The 26,506-nt window shown below is 42.0% G+C and overlaps 1 protein-coding gene across 1 annotated transcript; it reads left to right on the plus strand.

Annotated features, from left to right (window-relative positions):
- Window positions 1-1,150: 1,150 nt before the first annotated feature.
- On the plus strand, window positions 1,151-26,506 carry WEE2 (WEE2 oocyte meiosis inhibiting kinase). The gene is made up of 11 exons (XM_043871800.1): window positions 1,151-1,495; window positions 7,368-7,564; window positions 9,546-9,597; window positions 11,798-11,970; window positions 13,363-13,484; window positions 19,646-19,792; window positions 20,450-20,557; window positions 20,689-20,774; window positions 21,475-21,645; window positions 22,797-22,939; window positions 26,350-26,506. Exons 1-11 carry the CDS (start codon window positions 1,151-1,153, stop codon window positions 26,504-26,506), a joined length of 1,701 nt encoding a protein of 566 aa, XP_043727735.1.

Genomic DNA, 26,506 nt, shown 5'->3' on the forward strand with positions numbered 1-26,506 from the left:
CAAATTAAAAAAACTAACAGAAAAATCATCCCCACCAGCTCTCGCTTTGGGTCCACATCTATCACGCAAATAACTCCTCATGTCCAGTCCCTCCAGAGTCTCCCCTGAGGGCACCAGGGCCTCATTACATCATTTTCCTTTTTCACAGATTGCCTTTCACATGGTTTCTCCTATAAAATGATATTGGTGGCCTTATTTTGCTCCTCAAAGCATTTTTTACTTTTACCCTCCCCATAGGGACCACTCTGAGAAAGAAATTGAATAATGTATGTAAAAGATATCTAAACGGTAAGGAAATACATTTCACAAAATAAGGCATTTGGGGCCCAAGTAGTCACCATTTTCTAGTAATACATTTATCTGTCTCTGTGTTGCTGATCTTTCTACCTTCCCCCCCTTTTTTTTTGATATAAAAATGTGTCCGGTTCTCTAAACGCTTTAACTGCTCATACCCAGGGGTGAGAGGAGGGTGTGGAGATGCCTGAATTAGGACAGGTGTATCTGGTAGAGATCTCAGGTGTGTATCTATTAGAGAGATGAACTCTAGCCAAGATATGTTAGCTGCTGTTTGATGATCATTATGCTATCCAGGTGATACTGAATTCTAAGGAACTGCCATTAGCCACTGGGTGGGTGGTGAGTAGGGGAGAGAAGAGGGCCATATTTCTAACTGGTAGGTAGAAAAGAGTGAAAATGATGTCTTTCCAATAATGAGCTTGCTCCTAATTAGCAAATGTGTATTTTTAAAAAATTTTTTGTAACATTTTATTGTTAAGTAAAATTACAGATCCGATGTGTATGTTTAAAGCCACGCCAGAGCAAAGAATCCAAGTGTCTCCCTGGTAGCTGGTAGCACGTGGGTTCAGGGAGACTGCGGGAGTGCTATACATAAATTGGATTTAATTGCTCAGAAAGTTACTGCAGCCTTCTTTAATCAGAATGGAAATAGGGAGAAGCTGAGATCCTACGGGTGCATGGTACTTAAGTGAGAAAACCAATGGCGTGTCTCCGTGTAGCTGTTAGTTGGCCGAAGGAAAGCAGGGCTGGGACTGGGGAATGTGTCAGCTTTCGTTCTTTCTCCTCCTGTTTCAGTAGCTGTGTTTCCTTCTGCTAGGCCTTCTTGCCCAGGTGGTAAAGCTCTTCGGCTGAGATGGGTGACAACGATGAGAATAAAGGACTGAAGCAGAAGTTAAGCTTCTCCTGTTGTGAAGAGGAGCATGAGAACGGGGGGCAGAAGCAAGCCCAGGAGGGCGAGGAGGCCCAGAGTCAAACCCCAGAGAGGCCTAGCAGTCAGGATCCAGAGGCGAAGCTCACACCTCCCAGGACGCCCCTTAGTAACGAACATGACCTCAGCGCATTTCACGCAAGAGACCAAGCGAGTCCAGGCCAGGGTCTCGGGACTCCAGCATCACACTCTCTCGCACTCCCTGAAACACCACCAGCCCCACCAGACAAGAGCAGGCCGTCACACTGCGAGAGCCCCTTCACTCCCAAAGTAAGTCCGCTATGGGGGGAGCGGGAGCCAGGCCACCTGGGCCTGTGTTCCTTCAGTTCAGCTGATCGAGAATGAGGGTGCAGTCTGGGTGTGTCACAGATGTGCTTCATGCTCTGTATATGTCTTCAATTATGTATTTGCTGGTGAAAATGAAGAAGAGTTGAAAGCTACCAGAAAACAGAATTAAGTGTCTTTCCAGCTGTCTACTCAAAACCACTGCTGTAGGCCCCAGATAAATCCTGGATGGGGAAAACGTTCCTAGGGAGAGAATACTGGAGCTGGAAAAAGAGACGTCTGTGGGCCAGACTGTACTCTGTTATTGTTTAGTCGCTAAGGCAAGTCCAACCCTTGTGATCCCCACGAGGCTCCTCTGTTCATGAGGTTTCCAGGTAAGAATACTGGAGTGGGTTGCATTTCCTTTTCCAGGGCATCTTCCCAACCCAGGGATCGAACCCATGTCCCCTGCATTGGCAGGTAGATTTTTTACCACTGAGCCACCAGGGAAGCCCAGCCTATATTCTACCTATGAGAAAACCAAGGTCTTAGGAGAGAAACTGGCCTGTTACTCAGCCAATGGCAGCAAAAGGACTGGATACACAATCTTTGGAGCTTATTCTATTGTTCTTTACATTACACCAACTGGCTCTATTTTTCTGTGATTATTTACTATTATTGCCTAATATGTGTACCTCACTGTTTGAACATACACACACACACACACACACACACATATATATATATATATCTTTGCTGATGCTCTTTTCAGAAAGAAGTCCTTACCCTTTCTTGGTCTAGTGATGAACAGGCTCTTATAGGTGAACAAGAGGTAACGTTGATACTACTTTATAAGCTGAGGATGGCAAACAAGCAAAAGTCCCGGGAAAGCATCTTCCTTTCTTTTTTGCTGTGCCTGGTCTCCTATTACATTGTTCATACTGTTAAAGCTAGGATGGGGCAGGGGTACCTCTGTCTAGACTGGTGACATGCCACAAGAGCCTTAGGCCTGGAAGTAGCTCTGCTTCCTGCTGGCTCTGCTTGAGGCACTTAAGATCATGGTAATAACATCTCTGCTTCCGCTGGCAGCGCAGTCACCGTCAGCAGGTCTCCTTTGTACCCACCGAGGGTGGTCGCCACATCTACCAGGAAATACCAGGCTTCTTGTCTGAGTGGTAGACAAACTACTTTCATACCTTCAGGCATCCATCTGTGGGTTTTTCAATGGTCCCTATAACCAATCAATCATCCATTTATTTTTTGGGAACCCACTGTGGTCTGGGAGCACATGGCAGTCTCCCGGAGGGGAGATGTGTCTGTAGATACTACGTGGTAGGTGATTCAAGCGTGGTCAGAGTTCTCTGGGTAGATTGTTTCTCAGTGGCTGGTCAGAAAAGAAATGAACTTAAAGCAAGTGTAAGAAGGTTAATGATAGTTGGTATGGTTTTAACACATGGCAATTGGGGGAGAGTGGATTGAGAGCATATGGTTCTGAGCAAGAGTGCCCAGGCAAGGAAATGACATGGTATGTATATTTTCTTCCATTCACTGAAAACTTTGAACACCTTGATATGTTAGCAGACCTTCTGCTGATAAGCCATTCACTGCCTCAACAAGTGCCTGCAAAATGGTGTGAGGCAATAGCTCATTGTAGTTTTGACTTGCATTTCTCTAATAATTAGTGATGTTGAACATTTTTTCATGTGCCTCTTGGCCATCTGTTTGTCTTTTTTTGACAAATGTCTCTTCAGGTCTTCTGCCCAGTTTTTGATTGGATTGTTTGTTTTAGTGATATTAAACCTCACGAGCTGTTTGTCAATTTTGGAGGCTAAATCCCTTGTTGATCGCATCATTTGCAAATGTTTTCTCCCTATCTGAGGGCTGTCTTTTGGTTTTGTTTATGTTTTCCTTTGCTGTGCAAAGGCTTTTGAGTTTAATTAGGCCCATTTGTTTATTTTTGTTTTTATTTCCATCATTTTTGGAGGCAGATTGAAAAAGATATACAAAAGTAAGCAATAATAAGTTCAGAGCAGGTGAACTTAAGGAGTGGTAGAGTGTGGTGAAAACTAATGAGACATTAAGTCTCAAGATAGCCAGGAAACCTTTCCAAAGAAAACAATATTTGAGAGCAATCTTACAGAATGAGTTGGAGTTTGCTGGGAAGAGAAGGATTGAGAACTCAAGGCCAAGGGAAAAATATCTACCAAGTCCTGGAGGGAAAAGATCATGCCACAGCTGGAAAACTACATGTTATTCAGAGCAGCAGGGGTCTGGGTGTGTGAGAGGGCAGGTAGTGGGACCAGAGTAGGTAGGTAGGTAGGTAGGAGTAAGACCAAGATTTTACCCTGAAAGTGTTGAGAGAGCCATTAAGTGGTTTTGGCCAGAGGCCGTTTTTGAGAAATCATGACTTTCATGTGAAGGATGGAATGGAGTGGGAGAGACCAATGAGGCAGGGCAGTGTTCACAATAGATCTGTTGAGAAAAGAGAAGGGCCTTTTCTCAAAAAGGCCTGAACTAGGACAGTGGTGGACTGTGGTAAGCTGACAGATGTTTAGGAGTTGGTAACTGACTTGATGGAGGGGTTGCTGGGAAAGGAGGGGTCTCAGGGGCTGTGAGGCTTCCTGCTTGTCTGATTGAGTAGATGGTACTTTGAATCGGGTAGGTGACATTAGAGGAGGTATAGGTTTGGAGAGGAGGTATATGGTGTAAGTTGTTGGATACATGGCTCTGCACTGCAGGAAAACAACCCCAGTTGGAGAGCTATACTTGGGTGTCACCGGCATTTAGGAAGCTGTTGAAGCCATGGGTGTGTTTAAGTTTATGTAACCTGTCTGCCAGACTAAGAAGAGTGGTACAAGTTAGGAACTCTAGAAATACCAAGATTTAAGGGACAGAAAGAAAACAGAGCTTGGCAGGGAAACTGGGAAGCAACTGAAAAACACACACTTTATGAAAAATATAGTTGGGATCAAGATCAGAGGAGAGAGGCCAGGGTGATGGTAATTGGTGATGTTGTATTAAAGATGGGCTTCCCAGGTGGCTCAGTGGTCGAGAATCCACGTGCCAGTGCAGGAGATATAGCAGATGTGGGTTTGATCCCTCGGTCGGGAAGATCCCCTGGAGAAGGGAAAGGTAACCCACTCCAGTGTTCTTCCCTGGAAAATATGGACAGAGGAGCCTTGTGGGCTACAGTCCATGGGATCGCACAGAGTTGGACATGACTGAGTACACAGCACTAAAGACAGGAATGCAGAGCAAAGGAGGATTGGCTTAATTCAGCCTTGCTACAGGGATAGGACCAGAAACTATGTGAAATGGCCAGGTCATCATAAGGACTTCCTAGCAGAATTATCTAATATAGAAGAGTTTCCTTAGGAGGTCGTAAGTTCCCTGTGGCTAAATGCATGGAACACCAGTTGACTAGTGTAGGAATGCTGTAGCAGGGAGTTGAGCATCGGGAAGCTAACAGTTGGTGCTGGGCCTTCAAAGTCTTTCCCTGTGATGTTGAGCCTTACGGGAGGCTGCCACCTTCTCTCACCGTCTTCAGAAGTCAAGGAGCTATTCCCCCAATTTCCTTTCTTTCTCTTAATCGCCTGTCATAAGAGCTGCTACTTACATACAACTAGCTACACTCTCTGGGACACACTTTTACTTTCCACCTGGTCATCTTTCCATGTTTTCAGTCTGTTTTATTTCCAGGCAGAACTCATTTTCATCATAAATCTTCTTGCAAATTGTGTTCTTTTAGATTTCAAAAGGATTACTCATAATTCTATCACTCTGGCAATAAAATGTGTATTAATGTCTTTCTCTATATTTTAAGTGGAGTTCACAAAATATATCAGCCTTCATATTTCCAGACTAGGAATTCTGGTACTGTCTGCCTTGATATGAACACTTTTCCTTTTAGCTGAAAAGTTTCTAGGCCCTGTTTGTTGTCCTTGAATTGTAGCAACTGGAATTATGTGAACTGTTCCAGGAGTTGGTGCCCTACTGTTTCATATGTGACAGGTGTATTTTATTTTCTGTCATAATCAGCATTAAAAAAAAACTGTTTCAGAAAATGATTTACTATAATTCTAAATTCATTTCCTGAATCACATTGACCATTGAGAAATACCATATTGTATAGTTTTATTTCTTTTGAACCAATACTCAACCCTTACAGTAAACTTATGGGAAAATTGTTTGTCATTGATGGCTTTGAATGATAGCCCCAAGGTTGCTGACCCTCTGAATTCTAAGACCTATGTAAGCCCTTATCAAAACTCTTCACTGAGGGTCAATTTTTTCTCCATTTAAAACAATGTTAGGTTACTACATTGCTTCCTTCATTTCTGCTTCTAGCAATCATTTAATGAGTATTTATGAGTAAGTTCAGGATACATTCTTTGTAGACTCACGTCTTTAATTACATTATATAGTGAGTCATGTTGTAATGTAGCTTCAGCTTCTACACTCAAAAGTCATGGGCAGAGACAATCAAAATGGTAGAATTCTTTTTGAAAGAGCCTCACAATACAATGGTTATAGTTAGTCACTCAGTTGTGTCCTACTCTTTGTGACCTCATGGACCATAGTCCGCCAGGCTCTTCTGTCCATGGAATTCTCCAGGGAAGAATACTGAGGTGGGTAGCCACTCCCTTCTCCAGGGGATTTTCCTGACCCAGAGATTGAACGTGGGTCTCCTGCACTGCAGGCAGATTCTTTACCATCTGAGCCACCAGGGAAGCCCACAGTAATTATACTGTGAGGTAATATCTTGGCCCTGGGGTCTACTACTGTCCTCTTGAATCTATAACATAGCCATTCCTCTGGCCCCTGGTGCTTAGGTCATAATAGCATTCTGCTGTCTCATCAGAATTCTTTGATTTCTTAACCTCTGTGGTTTGATTTAATTCTGGTTGTGTTTTGGGCTGGTGCTCTTTCACTGTACCGCACTTGGAGTGGTAAGTCCTGCACATTTTCCTAAGGATTAGTATGCTAGTTACAGCCCCTGCAGAGCCTTGCATCTGAAGGGCCTAGACTATTCCTTTTCAATCTCTCTACCCCATTTTATGGAGCTCCTCTCAACTGGTGCTACATTTTAAGTGGAACTGGGAACTTCTTCCATGCTTAGTCTATGAAATCTTTCCCTTACAAAGTGATTGTAAGCTGCGGACTAGTGGACTTCGCGTTCTTTAAAAGCTGGAATTCACCCTTCAGCACCTAGCCCAGCAAGAACCCAGGTCTCCAGAAGTAGAGGCAAATCCTTTACCGGTTGAGCCACCAGAGAAGCCCGCTTGCTACTTAGCAGGCAACAAACAAATATTGATATGAATACTGAGGGGAAATTAAAGTGCACGCTCTGGGAACCAAAGTGCCGGGGCTTTTAGAGTCGTTGTTGTTTGTCTAAGCTTCAATGTCACCTTTAAAAAGCTGGAGGTAGGACTCGAACTGGTGGTCTCACGGCTGGCTAACAGAATCGCCCAGGGGAAGGGAGTGGAAGTTGACACAAGAGCGGATTGCTTGAGAGTAGTTCAACAATGCGAATGTACTTACTGCCACTGAACATACTGAATGTAACATACAGTTAAGTATGGTTAAAACAGTATTTTTTATATTCTGTGACTTTTACCACAATAAAAAAAAAACATTAAAAGTACAGATTGCTGTGTGGATCCCATGAATCAAAATATCTAGAGGTAGTCTGGGGATCTGTATGTTTCACAAGAGGACTAGTTACCACGCAACTAGTTTGCACGGTACCAGGTACCCTTGAAGATCCCTTTCAGCAATAACTTTTTTTTGGTTGAAATGTTAACTACCTAACTGATACAGAACCATTTTTTAAAAAAATTAACTCCATTCTGATTTGTCTTTTGTCATCCTCATTCAGGGTCAGGTGAGCCAGTCAATGATTTCTTCAACAGGGAAGCCTCTCCCCCGAAGCTCTAAGCATCTGAAACTCACACCCGGCCCGTTCATCGATGAGATGACCTCACTGGCTCTGGTCAACATTAATCCCTTCACTCCGGAGTCCTATAGAAAACAATTCCTTATATCCAATGGCAAGAGGAAAACCCGAGGCGATCTGTAAGTGTCCTGTTGCTGTGACTCTTGAGAACTGGTCTTACTATTGTCGAAAGGAAAGGAGCGTGTTAAAGACTAGCAATAGACAATGTCTGTTTAAATGATAAGCATCATGTTTATATATCTCCTCCTTCCTAAATGTCAGTGTTGGCTATAACCTTCTTCATCACAGAGATCCTAACACCTTTCCATAACCAAGTGCACAGTAAAATGCCTTCTCTTTGAAAGAACAGAGCAGAGTAAGTGAAGACTTATATTAGGAAGTCTGACTTATATTAGGATGTCGAACAGGCAGTGGAATTGCTCTCAAGGGGTCCCCTCTGGTTACTATGAGGCTAGCAGTTGGGGAAGGTGTCATTCTCATTTCAGAGAGTACCTTGCTGTTTTGAATCCAGTGGCATGACTGGTGATGACAGCTACAGAGCCAGAATTTGAACTCCTTTGCAGGTGATGAAAGATTGGCTGAAGAGAAAAAGAGTATTGCTTTTGGAGGTGCTAATAGATGGAGAGCTGACTGCACTATTCTACAAAGGTCACTCAATGGCAGAAATTGCCTAAATAAGGAGTTTGCAGATTACTCAGGGGCTTTTTTTTTTTTTTTTTAAGTGACCCTACCCATATGTGAGGGGGTGAAGGGGTACTTGCTTTTATTTTTATTTATTCATCTTTGGCAGCATGTGGGATCTTAATTCCCTGACCAGGGATGGGAGAACCTGTGCTCCCTTTAATGAAGTGAGGAATAATAACCACAAGACCATCAGGGAAGCCCTCAAGGACATTTCTTATCTTCAGTGCTGGCTTTTTTTTTTTTTTTTTTATAGAATGGAAGCACCTCTAAAACAGGCCAGTCTTTTGTGCTCAGATGTACTCAGCAAAATAAAGGTAGAGCTAACAATCTTAAAGTCTATAGAGCATTTAATGTGTTGTGTTCTTTTGGAATCAGTGACGCCATATTAATCAACCTTGTAGCCAGAACAGGTTTTTCTCAATACTGTTTCTTGGATCTTAAGTAAATAGGACTTGAGCACAAGTACACTGGATCTATTCTTGTTATTGAGTATTCCACTGGTTTTTAGCTCTTCAGGATGCTTTGTAAACCTGCAGAGTGAATGGATTCATCTGTCACTGAAGCTAGCAGGAAAAGACTGCTGATTTGAATTCCTGGCCCTGAAAGTGATGACACTTTCGTAAAATCACTTAGTGATTCTGAGAGGGTATTTTCCCTTCTTTTTCATTGTGGTGTTGTTATTTTATAAAGATTAGAATGTAGTATTAAATTTAAGTCACAAGTTTGCCTGCATCAATTTCTTTGTGTGAGTATAATGTCCTCCACCTGCCATTTTGACCCTGTACTTGTCCAGGAAAGAAACCTAATTGATCTAGAAACTGAAATTTTGCTTAAAGATTCCAGAATTCATCTGCTCATGCCAAAAGAGAATATCCATCAGAGACTTCAGCTTATAGAAAAGTAATTGAAAATATCTTAGCTAGGATTAGAGTGCATTTTGCTATGCCTACAGTCAGCTTGTGAACCTAAGACAGGCCAGGCTCTGGGGAAGGCAAGCATTGCCGGGGACACATTATATTGTGGGCGTGAACAGCCCTTAGAGTTTCTCACATGTTCTGTAAGCTGTCTTGACTCCACATCTCAGCATACCTTGTTCTATTTGTCTGAAACCCTTTTTCTTTTCTCTTAGCTGGTTCCTCCTCATTCTTGGAATCTCAGCTTATATATCCTCTTTTTTTGTGGAAAGGCTTTTACTTTCAAAACAGAGTGTATAGTACTGTCTAGAGTATCCTTCATATCTTGTTTTTAATACTGTCCTAGGTTCTTGTATTAAAAACTTCTGTTGATTCCTGCTTCTAAATATAGATGAAGAGGGAAAATAATTGTCTTATTTACTTGTACTGTGCCCAAACCTAGCACAGTACCACGGTTCATAAGTGTTAACCATACATTGATAATCTTTTTTTTTCCCCCAAGTGAGGAATCCAGCCCAGGAGAAGGCAAGGGAGAACAAGGGCTCCCTGCCAAGGTGAGCGCTTCTCTTTGGCCCAGCCGTTGTAACACAGCCATCTCATTCTCCCTTCCTCCCTCCCTTCCCAATCCTTGACACTTGTAGCAAATACATTTTGCAGCTGAATTTATCTGGACCGTAATCAAGGTCTGTGTTCTTGGCTAGTTGTTACTTTATCAGACAGTGTCTGACATCTATACTGCTGAATCATTACCTTGGACTATTCTTAAATTCAAGGCTTCTGCTTCTGTCTTTGATCTGGGGAAAAGTTCTGTATTCCTGGGGTGCAGAAGTAAAGGGAACATCAAGATATTTAAGGTCCAAAAAGAAAAAAAAAGCAGAAAAATAGCATAAAGCCAGAGGTTTATATGCAAAAATTTTAGTTCTTAAATGTGTCAGTATCTATTGATTTTTATAACGTTCACAATCTTTGATCTATTATCCCTCATTTAATAATCAAAACTAAGAAAATAATGCTGTAAATATTACCACCAGAGATGTTTGTTGCGGCCTTAATTATAAGAGCAAAAAAAGAAAAAAAAAAATTGGGGGAGTACCAAATATCCAATAATAGAAGAATGGTCAATTAAATTAGAGCATAAAATCAGTAGAATATTAAATTGCCATCAAGATGGCATGTTGGACGTAGGCAAGTTTTCATGATAGTATAATGTTCAGTGTCCGTACAGGGTAGGGAGGAGGATGGGGAAGGGGTGATATGGATAGTAAGCTGTACTTGGTGTCTGAGATGAGGATATAAGGGAGCAGGCAAGCACTACCAGAGCCTCCAGGCCTCTGATTAGAGGTGAGGATTCCTCATGGGAAACAATTAGGTCTGTCTCATTCTATGGCATCATTTCACAAAAATAATTTTACTGATAGAGGAGACAGAGAAAGGGCTGGCAGCTGGAGCAAGTCCAGAGGTGGAGCAAGCTCTCGCATGAGCTTAAGACTGGTATTGCTGCTGCTGCTAAGTCGCTTCAGTTGTGTCCGACTCTGTGAGACCTGGTAGACGGCAGCCCACCAGGCTCGACTGTCCCTGGGATTCTCCAGGCAAGAACACTGGAGTGGGTTGCCATTTCCTTCTCCAAGGCATGAAACTGAAAAGTGAAATTGAAGTCGCTCAGTCATGTCCGACTCTTAGGGACCCCATGGACTGCAGCCTACCAGGCTCCTCCGTCCATGGAATTCTCCAGGCAAGAGGACTGGAGTGGGATTGTCACTGAAGTGCCATTGCCTTCTCCGTGAGACTGGTAAGGGCAAGGGAAATTATAGATCTTGTTGATGAAGACTGATTGGGCCTGGATGTTGAAAATGAACAGCTGGTAAGAGTCAAGATTTTTTAAACATTTAAAGTTAGACGGAAAAAGTTCTTGCTAATGGAGATACTGGGAAAAGGTGATTTCACAGAGATGAATCAGTTTGGACTGAGATTCTTTTAAATCTATGGATATTTCTATCATCAGAGCTACTGTTTATTGAGAATTTATATGTATTTGTAATATACGTAATTCTCATGCAGTATTTGAAAGGACCCTGAGGCATAGTTGCTCTGATCCTCATCTGATAAATGAGAAAACGGATGCAGGAGTTCAGTGACTCGCTCGAGTTCCTTACTTAGCAGAGCAATGGGTGATGTCACGGTTGGCCAGTAGGGGGAGCGGTTGCTGTAGCTGAGCACACTTTCTGAAATAAATCAATTTGACAGTTTTGTTCTCTAGACTAAGGTTTTGTGGGAAGCAAACTAAAAAGTATGTTTATTGCACTTAAGATGAAACATTAGCAGCCAGAGTGTGAGACAAGTAAACAAGAGTCAAAGAGAGGTTCTGTTTGTCTGGCATCCTCCTCCAAGGGCCCACCACTCCTTTCAGCTGAGGACGATGCTTCTGGCTATGGGTGCACTGTTGCCTCTACGGACAAACATAGGGAAGAAGAGTATGCCCAGACAGAGGAAATAATACAGAGTTAGATTTAATAAGTTAGCCAAGAGAAATGTCGGTGCAGAGTTGTATGGAAGGCTATAAAGAGCACTGAGGAAGTGGTCAGCAACTGAGGCAGGGCGGTGGGAGGGGGTGGTTCTTGCCACCGTGAACATTGACACAGACAGAATCCAATGGATTTGCCTCAAAAGTCTTTTTGGAAACTTAGGGAAATTGAGGGATATAATATGCCTAAATTTTATTCTAAAATATTTCACTTTTTTGCTAAAATATTTTAGAGATGTGTTTTACGAGAAACCAACATGGCTTCCCGCTATGAAAAAGAATTCTTGGAGGTAGAAAAAATTGGTGTTGGAGACTTTGGTACAGTCTACAAGTGCATTAAGAGGCTGGATGGATGTGTTTATGCAATAAAACGCTCCACGAAACCTTTGGGAGGATTATCAGATGAGTGAGTACCTTTAAAATGTCCTAGAAATACATACTGAGATTTGTCAAAACATTTTGAATAAGAGCACTGATGTCATTTGCTACTTTTAAAAGTCAACCTTACCACTGAAAGTTGTCTCACATTTGTAACCTTTCTGAATTTTCAAGACCAGAGATAAGTTATTTCCTGAAATATACCATGAGCATTTGGAATTGTGTTGTGTGTGTGTGTGGTTTTTTTTTTGTATTTCTCATGGCTTTTACTACAGGTCTTACTACTTTTTTTTTTTTTTTCCTAATAAATGGATTTAGGAAAGGATCTTCTGGCATCTGTTTAGTTCATCAGAAATACTACCAAGTTATTGTTAACTCACTGGTTATCTCTACTTTGTATTAATAATAAATTCAATAGTCAAGTTTGAAAAACTCCAAGCCAGGAAAAACTGACAAAAATTTAAATTTCATTCCTAGAACTAATTGTTCAAAAGTTCTTCCTTTTCACAAGGAAAACAAATATTTTCAGATTCAGCCATTGCTTTTTGTGAACTCTGGGAAATACAACACTAAAATGCTGACTCTGAAATTAGTCTTTGGAGTTCTTCATTTGTATACTGAAATCAGTCAAGCACTATATTTTGCTGCTTTTTTTTGTGTTGGATTTTCCTGTGCCATGATGGATATCTGTCCTCAGGACTGTCCCGGTGACTACATCATACCAGCAGAGTTTAGTATTGACTGTAAAGGCTTCCCTGTCGGCTCAGTGGGTAAAGAATCTGCCTGCAATTCAGGAGAAACGGGAGACCCAGGTTCGATCCCTGGGTCTGGCAGATCCCCTGGAGTAGGAAATGGCAACCCACTCCAGTAATCTTGCCTGGAAAATTCCATGGACACAGGAGTCTGGCGGGCTACAGCCTAAGGGGCTGCAAAGAGTCGGACACGACTGAGCGACTGACCACACACATAGCAACTGTCTAGCTTTCATAGGGATGGTAGCGGGCCCATCACAGTATCCACAATCAAGTCCATTTCTTGTTAAGCCCTTCAGGGTTTTTAGATTGTGAAAATTAGAATCAAAACAAGCCTGTTCTGAGGTAATGGACACCTAAGATTCCTCTCTACATATATCCTGTTCAATCAAAAAACCGTGGACTTGGGCCCAGGACAACCAAGGCTCTGGTCTTAGATCTACTATCACCAGCTTGACTTTGGGCCAATCACTTAACCTTTTAAATGCTTCATCCTTGTCAGTATATCATATAGAGAAATTAGAAACATTAAATGTGATAAGATAGTAAGTAAGGAAGCAGTGAGCATTCAATAAATGTTCTGCATTGTGAATAATGCCTCATATCTCATTTTAAAAAATTTGTATGTGTATTATTTTCAGTTTCCTGAATGCTTTTCCATCTCTTAGGAATCTGGCTATGCATGAAGTTTATGCCCATGCAGTGCTGGGACACCACCCCCATGTGGTTCGTTACTACTCTGCGTGGGCAGAGGACGACTACATGATCATTCAAAATGAATACTGCAATGGTAAGTACGGGGGCTCATATCTATGGAGAGGCAGGATTAGCTTTTAAGTCTTTGGGGAAAAAAAATCTTTGCTTCCTTCTTGTACTTGACAGCAGGTATAGCAAATCATACCTAGAAGTCTGTACCACTGTTTTGCTTGGAAGCAAGAGAGCTGGAGGAAATGAGTTGAGCTGGAAAGGAATTTCAGGCTTATGCTATTAGGTGTTTCTTTCAAAGCTGCTGTGTAGTTGGTACATAGGAGCTATCACATCCTTCTCACTTTAATTAATACTTAGAAAACTTTTACACTAGTGGTTTGAATGGTAAATCATCTTTTTACCATTTACTAAGTGCTCTAAAAGATGTAAACCATAGTCTACTATTTTGGAGGAGGGAGTGGTAAACTTATATAGCCAACTTTTGATTAATTTTGAAGTGGATTCCTGTGTTTGGGGATTGTTCATGTTTCTAGCTGCTTCTTACCTTTGAGCTTTAAGTGTTCTCACAAGAGTAGGGGCATGGGGTGGGGTGCTGGGACTGAAATCTAGTGACTTCAGATACATCCTCCTAGGTCCTTCGGGACTATGTATACACAGTAACCAGTAAAACTTTTTTCTGGACTACTTAAATCACGAAGAGTGGTCCTTTGGATTAACATATTTCTAATCCATGATTTAATAGTTCTTATCTATGATTAAGGGATTACATAACAGCAGTTATGTATTGTTATTCATGGAAATACATTTTCATTAAAACGTCTAGTGGTATAGGAGGAAAGTGCTACCAACTGGATAGAAGCTTGTCATCGTTTTAGGATGCAGCCACATTTTGCAATCCATATTTTAGCCCCAGTAGTACTGGATAATGGCATCCGCCCAACATATACACCTACCCTGAGTTTTTTTTTTTTTTAATGGTGCAGTCTGTCTTTGGGTACGTTTAGTTACCACCAGATGGCTTGGCTTTTGAGGACAGTGATCAGTGATAAAGCTTCAACACTGTATACATGATTACTTTCACATGTAGGTAAGTAAATAGAATTATGAGATGCTAGAAGCATAGACAGTGGTACACATATTCTACGAAATAATAATTTGGCATCTTCCTTGTTATTTCCTTATAGCCTGCTTTTCTCATAGCCTTACGTGTGAACTTCATGAGTTTTTTTCTTTAATAAGCTCACCCCAAATCCCTTTTTCTAATGGTTTTTTTGGGTTAAAATAAAATGGACCCCCAAATAAATAAATAAATAAAATGGACCCTTTCCTTATACTTGTGATTGAGTAGTTGAGACCTTTTTTAAAATCATCTTCTCTTAATTTCCTCTTATCATAACCTGAGAGTCCCTATTCTTTTTTTCTTCCCTCTCTCTATAGAGAAGACTGATTTTATTTCCATAACATTTACCTATTAAGAAAGATAATATCAAATTTAAAAATCAGCCAATAAAGCAAAACTAATAATTTTAACCTGTGGGCAATGTAAAATTTTAACTGGGGCAATGTAAAAGTTTCAAAATTTTCAAAAAGAATAAGATGAAGCAATCTATTACAAAATCATCTCATTCTTTTCAACATTTGAATGTCTTCTATGGGCTTGACACTGTATTAAGCTCTTGGGTGCAAAATACTGTAGAGTGAGGTAAGTCCTTACCTTCAAGAAGCTGTATTCCATTTGTTCTCTTATAGTGAGCACACGAAATGGCCAGAGAGGGTGAATGTGAGCAAAGGTAGCAGGGTGTGGTGGGATGGGCCTGGGCTTTAAAGTCGGCAGACTGGAGTCCAAAACCCAGCTCTGTCACATAGCTCAGTTGGTAAAGTTGGCCTGTAATGCAGGAGACCCCAGTTTGATTCCTGGGTGGGGAAGATCTCCTGGAGAAGGGATAGGCTACCCATCCCAGTATTTTTGGGCTTCCCTTGTGGCTTAGCTGGTAAAGAATCTGCCTGAAATGCGGGAGACCTGGGTTCAATCCCTGGGTTGGGAAGATCCCCTGGAGAAGGGAAAGGCTACCCACTACAGTATTCTGGCCTGGAGAATTCCATGCACTATGCAGTCCATGGGGTCGCAGAGTCAGACACGACTGAGTGACTTTCACTTCACTTCACTTCTCTCAGGATCACTGAGACATCATTTAATCTCACTGAGTAAAGAGACAGTAATATTTACTTAGGAGTCATTTGCGAATTAGCAACAGTGTATGTCAAATGCTCGCACATCATTAAGTCCCAATACATAGTAAGAACATGGTAATACTTGTTATTAGCATAGTCTGAGAAAATCTCACGAAGGAGCTAAGACTTGAACGGGACCTTGCAGAAGTATTCCTTGAGTTTATGGAAGCAGAGGGAAGCCCAGCATGCAGGCTAGAAGCATGGTACTGGGCATGTGTCTGGCCTAGTAGATAGAAAGGAGACTAAACAGGACTAAGGTGACCCCTGTAGGAAGAAATCAGACCAGCAAGGTGAAGTGCGGGAAGCCTGTAGTGGGCGTTGAAAGCCAGGCAGTGAGTGTGGACTAGATGTAAGATATAATGGGAAATAAGTGTTTGTTCATCATGGTGCTTCAACTAACTTTACTCAATACTTGCCAACTCAAGTGTAACTATGATTTAGCAAAATGTAACGCACATACATTGAACCTTTCAAATGCGAACTGATGATGGAAAATAAAGCATGCCCTTTCGTGGGGCTTCCCGGGTGGTGCTAGTGATAAAGGACCCGCAGGCCATTGAAGGTAGACATAAGAGACTCAAGTTTGATCCCTAGGTTGGGAAGGCCCTCTGAAAGAGGGCTTAGCAACCCACTCCAGTAGTCTTGCCTGGAGCATCCCACGGACAGAGAAGGCTGGCCGGCTGCAGTGCCTGGGGTTGCACAGAGTTGGACACGACCGGAGTGACTTCGCATGCACGCAAATCTTGTTTGTTGTTGAGGATAATCCATGTTGAGACTTTTCCTGGTGGTGGTGGTTTAGTCGCTAAGTGGTGTCGCACTCTTGCGACCCCATGGACTGTAGCCTGCTAGGCTCCTCTGTCCGTGGGATTCTCCAGGCAGGAATATTGGAGTGGGTCTAAATAAAGGATAAGAAATCCAGAGTATGTGTTAGGTAGCCGGTGCTTCTTTCCTTCCATTCCTACATCCTCCCTCTCCCCCTCTGTCTCACCTCTCATCCTATGCCCTGTTTCCCCATACCCACCCTTAGCCACCCATATCTGCCCAAACCCCTTTACCCAGCCTCTCATAGCAGTCAGGCTGGAACATGCATGGTTACAGTTTTAACTTCAATTATAAATTAGATGATGTAGATAACGTAGATTTTAACTATGAGAGACCCACAGTCATCTGATTTCCCTCCTGTCCCTCATAAACCCTGAACCAATCACAAGTTTCTGCCCTCTCCGCCACCCTAGCCAAGGTCCCCTACAAGGTCACCTCTGAGCCAGCCTCAGAAATCAGAGGTCTCCAGTAGCTGGCTGATTCTGCAACAACTAGGATTCTGACCGGCTCAGGGCTGGATAATTACTCTCTCCCTGCGCGTGGGTGCTCAGTCGCTTCATTCATCCCCAACTCCTTGTGACCCTATAGACTGTAGTCCCAGAGGCTCCTTTGTCCATGGAATTCTCCAGGCAAGAACACTGGAGTGGGTTGCCATGCCTTCCTCCAGGGGATCTTCCTGATTCAGGGATCAAACCCGTGTGTCTTACATCTCCTGCTTTGGCAGGCAGGTTCTTTACCACTAGTACCACCTGGGAAGCCCAATCTCTCCCTAATCGCAGTGTTTTCATGTGACGTCTTCTGGCATAGAAGTTTTACAGAGCATGATCCCCTAGAATACTGGTTCTCACATTTGCTCCAGTGATGTGACATCCAGAAGTTGGAACACCATGAATACAGGTTATGTTTTCCCATCAGATAACGGACAATTTTACCAGCAGAAAAGTAGGCTTGTGTCGTTGGCAGCAAAGTAACATAGTGAGAATACAAATACATAAATAAGATGTGCTGTTGAACTGTTGGCCTGCTTTTTGCATTTCACTGTCAGAAGGTATTTGCTATTTCTTTGTTTTGGCATCTGTTAGGTCTTATGAGCAGACAGGAGAACAAGGATATATTTTTCTGAAGTATCTTTTCTCCTACCAAGTTGGGCAAGTACTTTTATCTAAAGGAAGGAATTCAGCAACTCATCTCACAAAGATGGTTTGAAAAGAACTGCCCGGGAGCTGGCTGTATTCCTCCTAGGGTACCTGCTAAGGCACAGAGCCAATGCCAGGGGCTACCTTGGGTTACGGAACTGAGGCTTCAGTGTGCCCGGGTGAGCTCAGGAGGGATGAAGTTTACAGTTCACTCAGGATTGCTATGTCTGTAAATGTGTGAAAGTGGAGTGAAATGTGTTAGTCACTCAGTCATGTCTGACTCTTTGTGACCCCACAGACTGTAGCCCGCCAGGTTCCTCTGTACATGGAATTCTCCAGGCAAGAATACTGGGGTGGGTAGCCATTCCTTTCTCCAGGGGATCTTCCCCATCCAGGGATCGAACCCGGGTCTTCTGCATGGCAGGCAGATTCTTTACCATCTGAGTCACTGGGGAAGCCCCCTGTCAATGGATACTTCTTGTTAATACTGTTTAGTAAAGAACAGTTCATTATGCTGTTCTGTAAGAGTGTGTGGACAATCAGTTTTAGCTCTAGCAAAATAAGGATATTCTAATACCATCATATGAATGAGTACTTTTCAGTAACTTCTCTTCTACTGTTTTATCACTTCCCTAACTTTAACACTAACTATAGAGACTCTAAGTAACTGAAAGTGCTGCTATCACTGGTCTAGTTCCCCTTACTAAATACCCATCGCTCTTCAGGGGATTAGAAATCCCTCTGTTTATAATCTAAAGGAACATATTAAAGGAATGCTAAGTAACTTAGGATGCTTATTTCTTTCCATACATTGCATAGGGGCATTCACTCAGTCTTTTCCCTCTGTTGCCAGGATAGACATTCAGTTCAGAAAATACTGATTACATGCCAGACCATGGGACAGGAAGGATGAAAGAGCTGCGGGCCCATCCTAAAGGAACAGCCAGGCTAGTGGAGACCCAGGGGCCTTGATGCAACCTCCCTTTTCCTCCGTCACATCTCATAAACTCATCTGCAAACTTAGCCTCAAGGTGGCTTTGTTTATAATAACCCCAATGCATTCTTTACTTATTTTTACTTTCTAATGTCATCTACAGTTCATAAATTCTTTCCTAAGAAGTTTCCCAGGGAAAAACAAAACCCGTCTCCTTTAGCCCTTTTTTTGTTTTTGTTTTTTTGTCTCTGAAAGGGGCTGAATTCTCCTTTCTGAATTTATTTGAATGTGGCAGTTCAACCTTTACATTCAGTTTTACATAAGAGAGTTTTAAATATGGATTTCTTTAAAAGTACAGTTACCATCTCAGACCCTACTGTTCTGATACACACCTGAAGTGGGGATTTACAGGCCTTATAATTTCCCAGAATTCTCTAACTTCACTGAGGAGGCTACAGACAAATGCTCATTAATGAATCAAAAGGTTCAGAAGCATTCTAATACCTTAGCACAGGGCATCTGAGGTCAGGTAGTCAGATGAGCTCAGGGCTTATCTTTTTATTGACAACAGTGATAGAGTTGATATACAAACACATTGGCTCAAAGAGCGTTTAGGTGTACATGGAGGTTTTATATTTTCTTTGGGTCAGCCATCATTAAATGTTCTTATTTTGAGATATATATTTTAATGGAAGGAAACTTGAAATCAATTACATTAAAGTTACTAATGGCCTATAATCACTAGCTTGACACCAACATAGAATTATTCATCGACACCACAGTAGCTGACTGACTAGGACTGACTGATCTTCTGTTGATAACAAGGTGAAGCTTTTTAAATGTTAGTTGGGGGCATACTCAAGGCAATAGAGCCACATATTGGCTACCTAGGATATAGCATTTTCTTTTCCTCTTTAAAGGCCCTTAATTATTCTTTCCAGTATGATTGTGGTATAGACAGGGAGCTGATACTATGTTTCACACCGACACTGAAGCAGTTTAGACTTGTTTGAATGAGTTCATTCATGAGCAATGTATTGAATACATACTAGGCTTTCACATATAAGAGTCACACCTTTTCCTCGCATTCGGTGGGGCTATTCTGTTGTTTTTTCCTAGGTGGGAGCTTGCAGGCTGCAATAACTGAAAACGCAAAGTCTGGCAATCATTTCCCAGAGCCCAGACTCAAGGACATCCTTCTGCAGATTTCCCTCGGGCTCAAATACATCCACAACTCCGGCATGGTGCACCTGGACATGAAGCCCAGTCAGTACAGCTGTCTGCTCCTCTGGCTGTGTTTAATTCCTCCCCCTTTGTTGTCAGAATCTGTACCTGCTTGACTGTCAAAGATGCTGTTAGCTGGCAGAATCCTATTCATCCTATTCCACATCCCTCTCCCCCGGCCCACATTCCAGTTAAACAGCTTTAACTACTTTCCCATTGGGCCTAGAGGACAGAAAGAAAAGACTCCCAGATAGTGAAGCCCAACTATGAAAATAAGTATTGAATTTACCGCATAGATAAGAGACTGCATCCTGCCTGCATCCTGATGATTTACAACTAGTGGTAATCTTTCTAACTTAGCACAGATCAAAGTGAGCAGAAATGCCTAGTTAAGGCACTCATTGATGTGAAATGCAAGGAAATGTTGTTACTATCCTGTGTTGATGATTATTTCTTTGTATTGAGGTTGCCAGCCTCTTCAAAGAGGTTTGAGGTTTAAGTTCCACTGAAATAGGTATTGTCAATCACTGAGCTGTTTGGAAGTAGTGTGAGAGATTCCATGGAAGAAAAGAAACCTTGGTAGTCTTGTTACCTGCACACAGAAGAGGAGGGTGATTGAAATGTCATTTATAGAAAAGAATCTCTGAGGTGAAAAGGTCTAGGTATCATTCCTTACAACAGTTCTGTATTTCTTTTCAGGTAACATCTTCATTTGTCATAAGATGCAAAGTGACTCTCCTGTGGTCCTGGAAGAGGTTGAAAATGAAGTTGATTGGTTTCTCTCTGCCGATGTGATGTATAAAATTGGTAAGTCTGTTTTGTAACTTGATTGGTATACTCTAATCCTACAAAATGTATGCTGGTGACTCTAATCCATTTATTCCAGTTTTAAGAAAAACCTGCTTTGAAAGAACTCAACTTCCTTTTTCTTTTCTTAGGTGACTTGGGTCATGTAGCATCAATAAGCAATCCCAAAGTGGAAGAGGGGGACAGTCGCTTCCTGGCTAATGAGATTTTGCAAGAGGTATAGATTTGGGGAACAAAGGGTTTTTAATAGTCCATTGAAATGTTTGCAAAGAAGGTGGCTCAATCAATGTACTAATCAACATTTTTACTGTTTTTTTGTAAAGGTCCTTTGCTATTTCTAATATTTTTTAGAATTCTTAGCATTATGAATTTCCTAGCAGGAAGGAAGCCTTTATTGGTCCAACCCAACCTTTATCATGCCACTAGTCGGGGGAAGAAAAGAGGAGTCTTTCCTCTCTATGATCAGTCAATCTAAGTTTCAAGCCTCTTTGAGCCTGAGAGAGCAAAAGAGTGCTAAGATTCTGCCTCTGACTCTTCAGGGCAGTATATATATATATATATTTAAATTTTATTTAATTTTTAATTGGAGGATAATTACTGTACAATATTGTGATGGTTTCCACCATCACATGAATCAGCCACGGGTATACATATGTCCTCCCACCCCCTTCTCCATCCGACCCGTCTAGGTCATCACAGAGCACCAGCTTTGGGTTCCCAGGACCAGGGCAGTATTACTCAGGTGGATTGATGCCCGTCTTCTGTCTTCCCTAGAGAGACTACTAATCACAGCAGATGCGACCTCCCCACTGTGTCCCCACATGTGTGTTCAAGCAACTCTCTCTTGCCAGTTGTGTTTTAGTCTAGACTTGCTTCTCTTGGCAAACTAACCAGCCTTCCTGTCTTCCATTCTGAAGAATTATCAGCACCTTCCCAAAGCAGACATATTTGCCTTGGGGTTGACCATCGCGGTGGCTGCGGGAGCAGAGTCTTTGCCCACCAACGGCGCCAAGTGGCATCACATTCGTGAGGGGAACCTTCCAGATCTTCCTCAGGAGCTCTCCAAGGAATTCCACCAACTACTCAAGGTGCTGTCTCTTGTGAACTGAAGAGAAGATGGAAATGTCTCTCTCTCTTTTTTAATGTAATGGCAAACAGATGTCCACCTATTTCTATGTGTAAATAGTTCTTAGAGTTAGTTGATACTTATACTTACTGAGGCGGAAAAGGCAATGGCACCCCACTCCAGAACTCTTGCCTGGAAAATCCCATGGACGGAGTAGCCTGGTGGGCTGCAGTCCATGGGGTTACTAAGGGTCGGACAGGACTGAGCGACTTCACTTTCACTTTTCACTTTCATGCATTGGAGAAGGAAATGGCAACCCACTCCAGTGTTCTTGCCTGGAGAATCCCAGGGGCGGGGGAGCCTGCTGGGCTGCCGTCTATGGGGTCGCACAGGGTCGGACACGACTGAAGCGACTTAGCAGCAGCATACTGAGGAGCTCAGTGTTGGTCCTGTGCTAGGTAATAAGTATATGCTAATTCATTTAATTCTCACAACAGTCCGGAAGGTGAATATTGCTCTTCCAAATGCCAGTAAAGGAAGACTGAGTTTCAGCAAAGTTTTGTGACTTGCTCAGGGCTACATACCAAGTAGTGGAGCAGACTCTGAACATTGCTCCTCCAATGGAAGGGTCAGTGTTTTCTTCATTATTTGACACGAATTGCTGTATATATTTAGGTATTTTCTACTGTATTCCAGTCATCTTAGGCTACAGATATCCTCTGAAGACAAAGGCTGTAGGAGTACTATCATGATGGGATATCCTTAATTAATTTTATGTGAAAAATGGACACATGATGGCAGTAAGTGAGCTGAACTAGCAGTTGGGTAACCCAGGTTTTAGTCTTGGTCCTGTCAATAACTCAGACAAGCCACTTTATCTCAGGACCTCAGTTTCCTCTGTTGAAAATTAAGGCATTAGACTAGTTCATCATTCAATCAGCTTTAAAAGATGATACTTGAGAAAGTCAAAGGTATGGATGATGGATGCTATCACGTAAGGATGATATTTCTGTCCTGGGTGGAGCTAAGTTTTCATTTATTTCTTCCCTTTGCACGAAGGAGAATTGAGTTTCAAAAAACCCACCAGCAGAAGCTGGGTTGGAGTTGGTTGGGTGGGGAGATTTTCCCAAGAGTGAAGCTTCTGTTTCCTCCCTTTTGGTCCCACCTCATCAGAGCATGATCCACCCTGATCCAGCAGAGAGACCGTCTGCAGCAGCTCTGGCCAAGAATCGAGTCCTCTGTCCCTCCCTGGGGAAAACAGAAGAGCTTCAGCACCAGTTGAACTTGGAAAAGTTCAAGATAGCCACGCTGGAAAGGTAGATTTTTGGATGCTGGAGTTGAGCAAGAACCTATTTATGTGGTACTCACAACTGGTCTGGTGTGTCTTCTTTATGGATTCAAGTGGAATCCAACATTATGACTGTGAGGCTTCTGCCCACAAAGAGGGGCCCTGTGTAACAAGGGGCTGGATGCTCTGTGAGTAGACAGCTTGAGACAGACAATTCCAGTTAATGCAAATGAATGCAAGGAAATACAACTGGTAAAGAAAAATTAGGATTCTAAGTGACAACAGTATTCAAGTAATTGGTGAATGACTATCCAAAGTAAGATAACCATAACTAAGGTGGGAAGAGACCTATTAGAAGTCCATTAAATCATGGGGCAGGCAGATATTCTGTCTTGATTGTTACAGAGCCTATGGCTGATTCATGTTAATGTATGGCAGAAGTCAATGCAATATTGTGGAGCAATTATCCTTCAAGTAAAAATAAATAAATTAAAAAAACAGAAAAAAAATTCTGTTTTGGCCCATGTTTAAGAAAGAGGTATTTTTCTAAGCCTAAGGAAGCAATCCTGTTTCTTATGCATGTAAGCTTGTATTCATGCATAATCTATTCCTTCATTTAACAAGTAGGAATTAATTAGATAGCATGGACCTGGTATTATAAAGGTAAGGCAGTGATGGTTGAGCAGGATACTGAAGGCATTTTAAAGTAATTATTACATCCAGTGAATTGTTGAAAATATAAAAGGAGATGAAACAACCCAGCATCAGGGTCTTTTCCAATGAGTCAGTTCTTCGCATCATGTGGCCAAAGTATTGCAGTTTCGGCTTTAGCATCTGTCCTTCCAATGAATATTCGGGACTGATTTCCTTTGGGATGGACAGGTTGGATCTTCTTGTAATCCAAGGGACTCTCAAGAGTCTCCTCAAACACCACAGTTCAAAAGCATCAATTCTTTGGTGCTCAGCTTTCTTTATAGTCCAACTCTCACATCCACACATGACTACTGGAAAAACTATAGCTTTGACTAGATGGACCTTTGTTGGAAAAGTAATGTCTCTGCTTTTTAATATGCTGCCTAGGTTGGTCATAACTTTTCTTTCTAGGAGCAAGTGTCTTTTAATTTCATGGCTGCACTTGTGATCAGGAGTGATTTTGGAGCCCCCAAAAATAAAGTCTGCCACTGTTTCCACTCTTTCCCTATTTATTCGCCATGAAGTGATGGGACTGGATGCCATGATCTTAGTTTTCTGAATGCTGATCTTTAAGCCAAGGTTTTCACTCTCCTCTTTCACTTTCATCAAGAGGCTCTTTAGTTCTTCTTTGCTTTCTGCCATAAGTGTGGTGTCATATGCATATCTGAGGTTATTGGTATTTCTCCCAGAAATCTTGATTCCAGCTTGTGCTTCATCCAGTCTTAGCATTTCACATGATGTACTCTGCATATAAGTTAAATAAGCATGGTGACAATATACAGCCTTGATGTACTCCTTTCCTGATTTGGAACCAGTCCGTTGTTCCATGTCCAGTTCTAACTGCTGCTTCCTGACCTGCATACAGATTTCTCAGGAGGCAGGTCAGATGGTCTGGTATTCCCATCTCTTGAAGAATTTTCCACAGTTTACTGCGATCCACACAGTCAAAGGCGTTGGCATAGTCAGTAAAGCAGAAGTAGATATTTTTCTGGAACACTCTTGCTTTTTTGATAATCCAACGGATGTTGGCAATTTGATCTCTGGTTCCTAATTCAGCTTGAACATCTGGAAGTTCACAGTTCATGTACTATTGAAGCTGGCTTGGAGAATTGTGAGCATTACTTTGCTAGCGTGTGAGATGAGTGCAATTGTGCTATAGTTTGAGCATTCTTTGGCATTGCCTTTCTTTGGGATTGGAATGAAAGCTGACCTTTTCCAGTCCTGTGGCCACTGCTGAGTTTTCCAAATTTGCCGGCATACTAAGTGCAGCACTTTCACAGCATCATCTTTTAGGATTTGAAATAGCTCAACTGGAATTCCATCACCTCTACCAGTTTTGTTCATAACGATGCTTCCTAAGGCCCACTTGAGTTTGCATCCTAGGATGTCTGGCTCTAGGTGAGTGATCACACGATTGTGATTATCTAGGTAATGAAGATCTTTTTTGTACAGTTCTTCTGTGTATTCTTGCCACCTCTTCTTATCTTCTGCTTCTGTTAGGGCCATACCATTTCTGTCCTTTATCAAACCCATCTTTGCATGAAATGTTCCCTTGGTATCTCTAATTTTCTTGAAGGTATCTCTAGTCTTTCTCATTCTATTGTTTTCCTCTATTTCTTTGCATTGATCGGTGAGGAAGGCTTTCTTATCTCTCCTTGCTATTCTTTGGAACTCTGCATTCAAATGGCTATATCTTTCCTTTTCTCCTTTGCCTTTAGCTTCTCTTCTTTTCATAGCTATTTGTAAGGCCTCCTTAGACAACCATTTTGCCTTTTTGCATTTCTTTTCCTGGGGATGGTCTTGATCACTGCCTCCTGCACAATGTCAGGAACCTCCGTCCATAGTTCTTCAGGCACTATCAGATCTAATCCCTTGACTCTATTTGTCACTTCCACTATCTAAAATATACTTAAGTCCAATTTCTTTTGGATACACAGTCCATCTTAGAATGATTAGCTTGAAAAGTCCCCCCAAATAATTTCTTGGCAATGAGCTGTGTAAACTCTATGAAGACATTAGCCAAGTAATCCTTCCTTGTAAGCAACTTCCTAATAATCCTAACATTTTTTTTGCTCTATTTCTGCTAACAAATAAAATACAAATATATATGCTGTCACAGGACTATAAGTATCCTTAAGGTGTGGTGTGTATATCTGTGAAGCCAGTCGTCGACGTACAGGTGTGTGTCATTGGTCATTACCAGTAGTGAGCACTCATCATGGAGATGAGGCAGACGCCTTCTTGAAATTGTCTAGACCAGGGGCTGGCACACCCTTCTGTAAGACCAGGGTAGTATTTTATCCTTTGTGGGCCATATGGTCTTAGCTGCAATGACTCAACTCTGCTGGAGTGATGTGAAAGTGATCAGAGACCATACAAAAATGAATGGGACTGGCTGAATTCCCGTAAGACTTTATTTACAAAAACAGGTGGCAGGCCAGATTTGACCCATGGGCCGTCCTTTCCTGACCCCTGTAGAGTTGTCTCCTTATTTCTCTTTAATTTTAAAGACCATTTATGCCCCAATGAGTAGAATTCAGGAAGGCAAACTTGCAATGTGTTGAGGCATGTGTGTACTGGCCATTTCTAAAGATAATCACAGGAGTTAATTTTCTATTCTGTGCATCGTTCATGCTTGTTTCTATAAATACTGAAATAAAAAGAAAAATCTATGCTGGTTTTGATCATAAATATCATCTCTAATTTAGGACCAAGGAATGTACACTTTTCCTTTTTTATTGTCAGGGAACTGAAAGAAGCCCAGCAGGCCCAGTCCCCCAAGGATGGCCACAGTGTCCCCGGGGTCTCTGAGACCCCCACCGGGTCAAGTAGCGCCAAACGTCTGGTAGGAGGAAAGAGTGCCAAGTCTTCAAGCTTCACCTCGAGGCAGTCTTCCCCATAA

The sequence above is a fragment of the Cervus elaphus genome, chromosome 18, assembly GCF_910594005.1.
Source record: "Cervus elaphus chromosome 18, mCerEla1.1, whole genome shotgun sequence".
NCBI classification, from domain to species: Eukaryota; Metazoa; Chordata; class Mammalia; order Artiodactyla; family Cervidae; genus Cervus; species Cervus elaphus.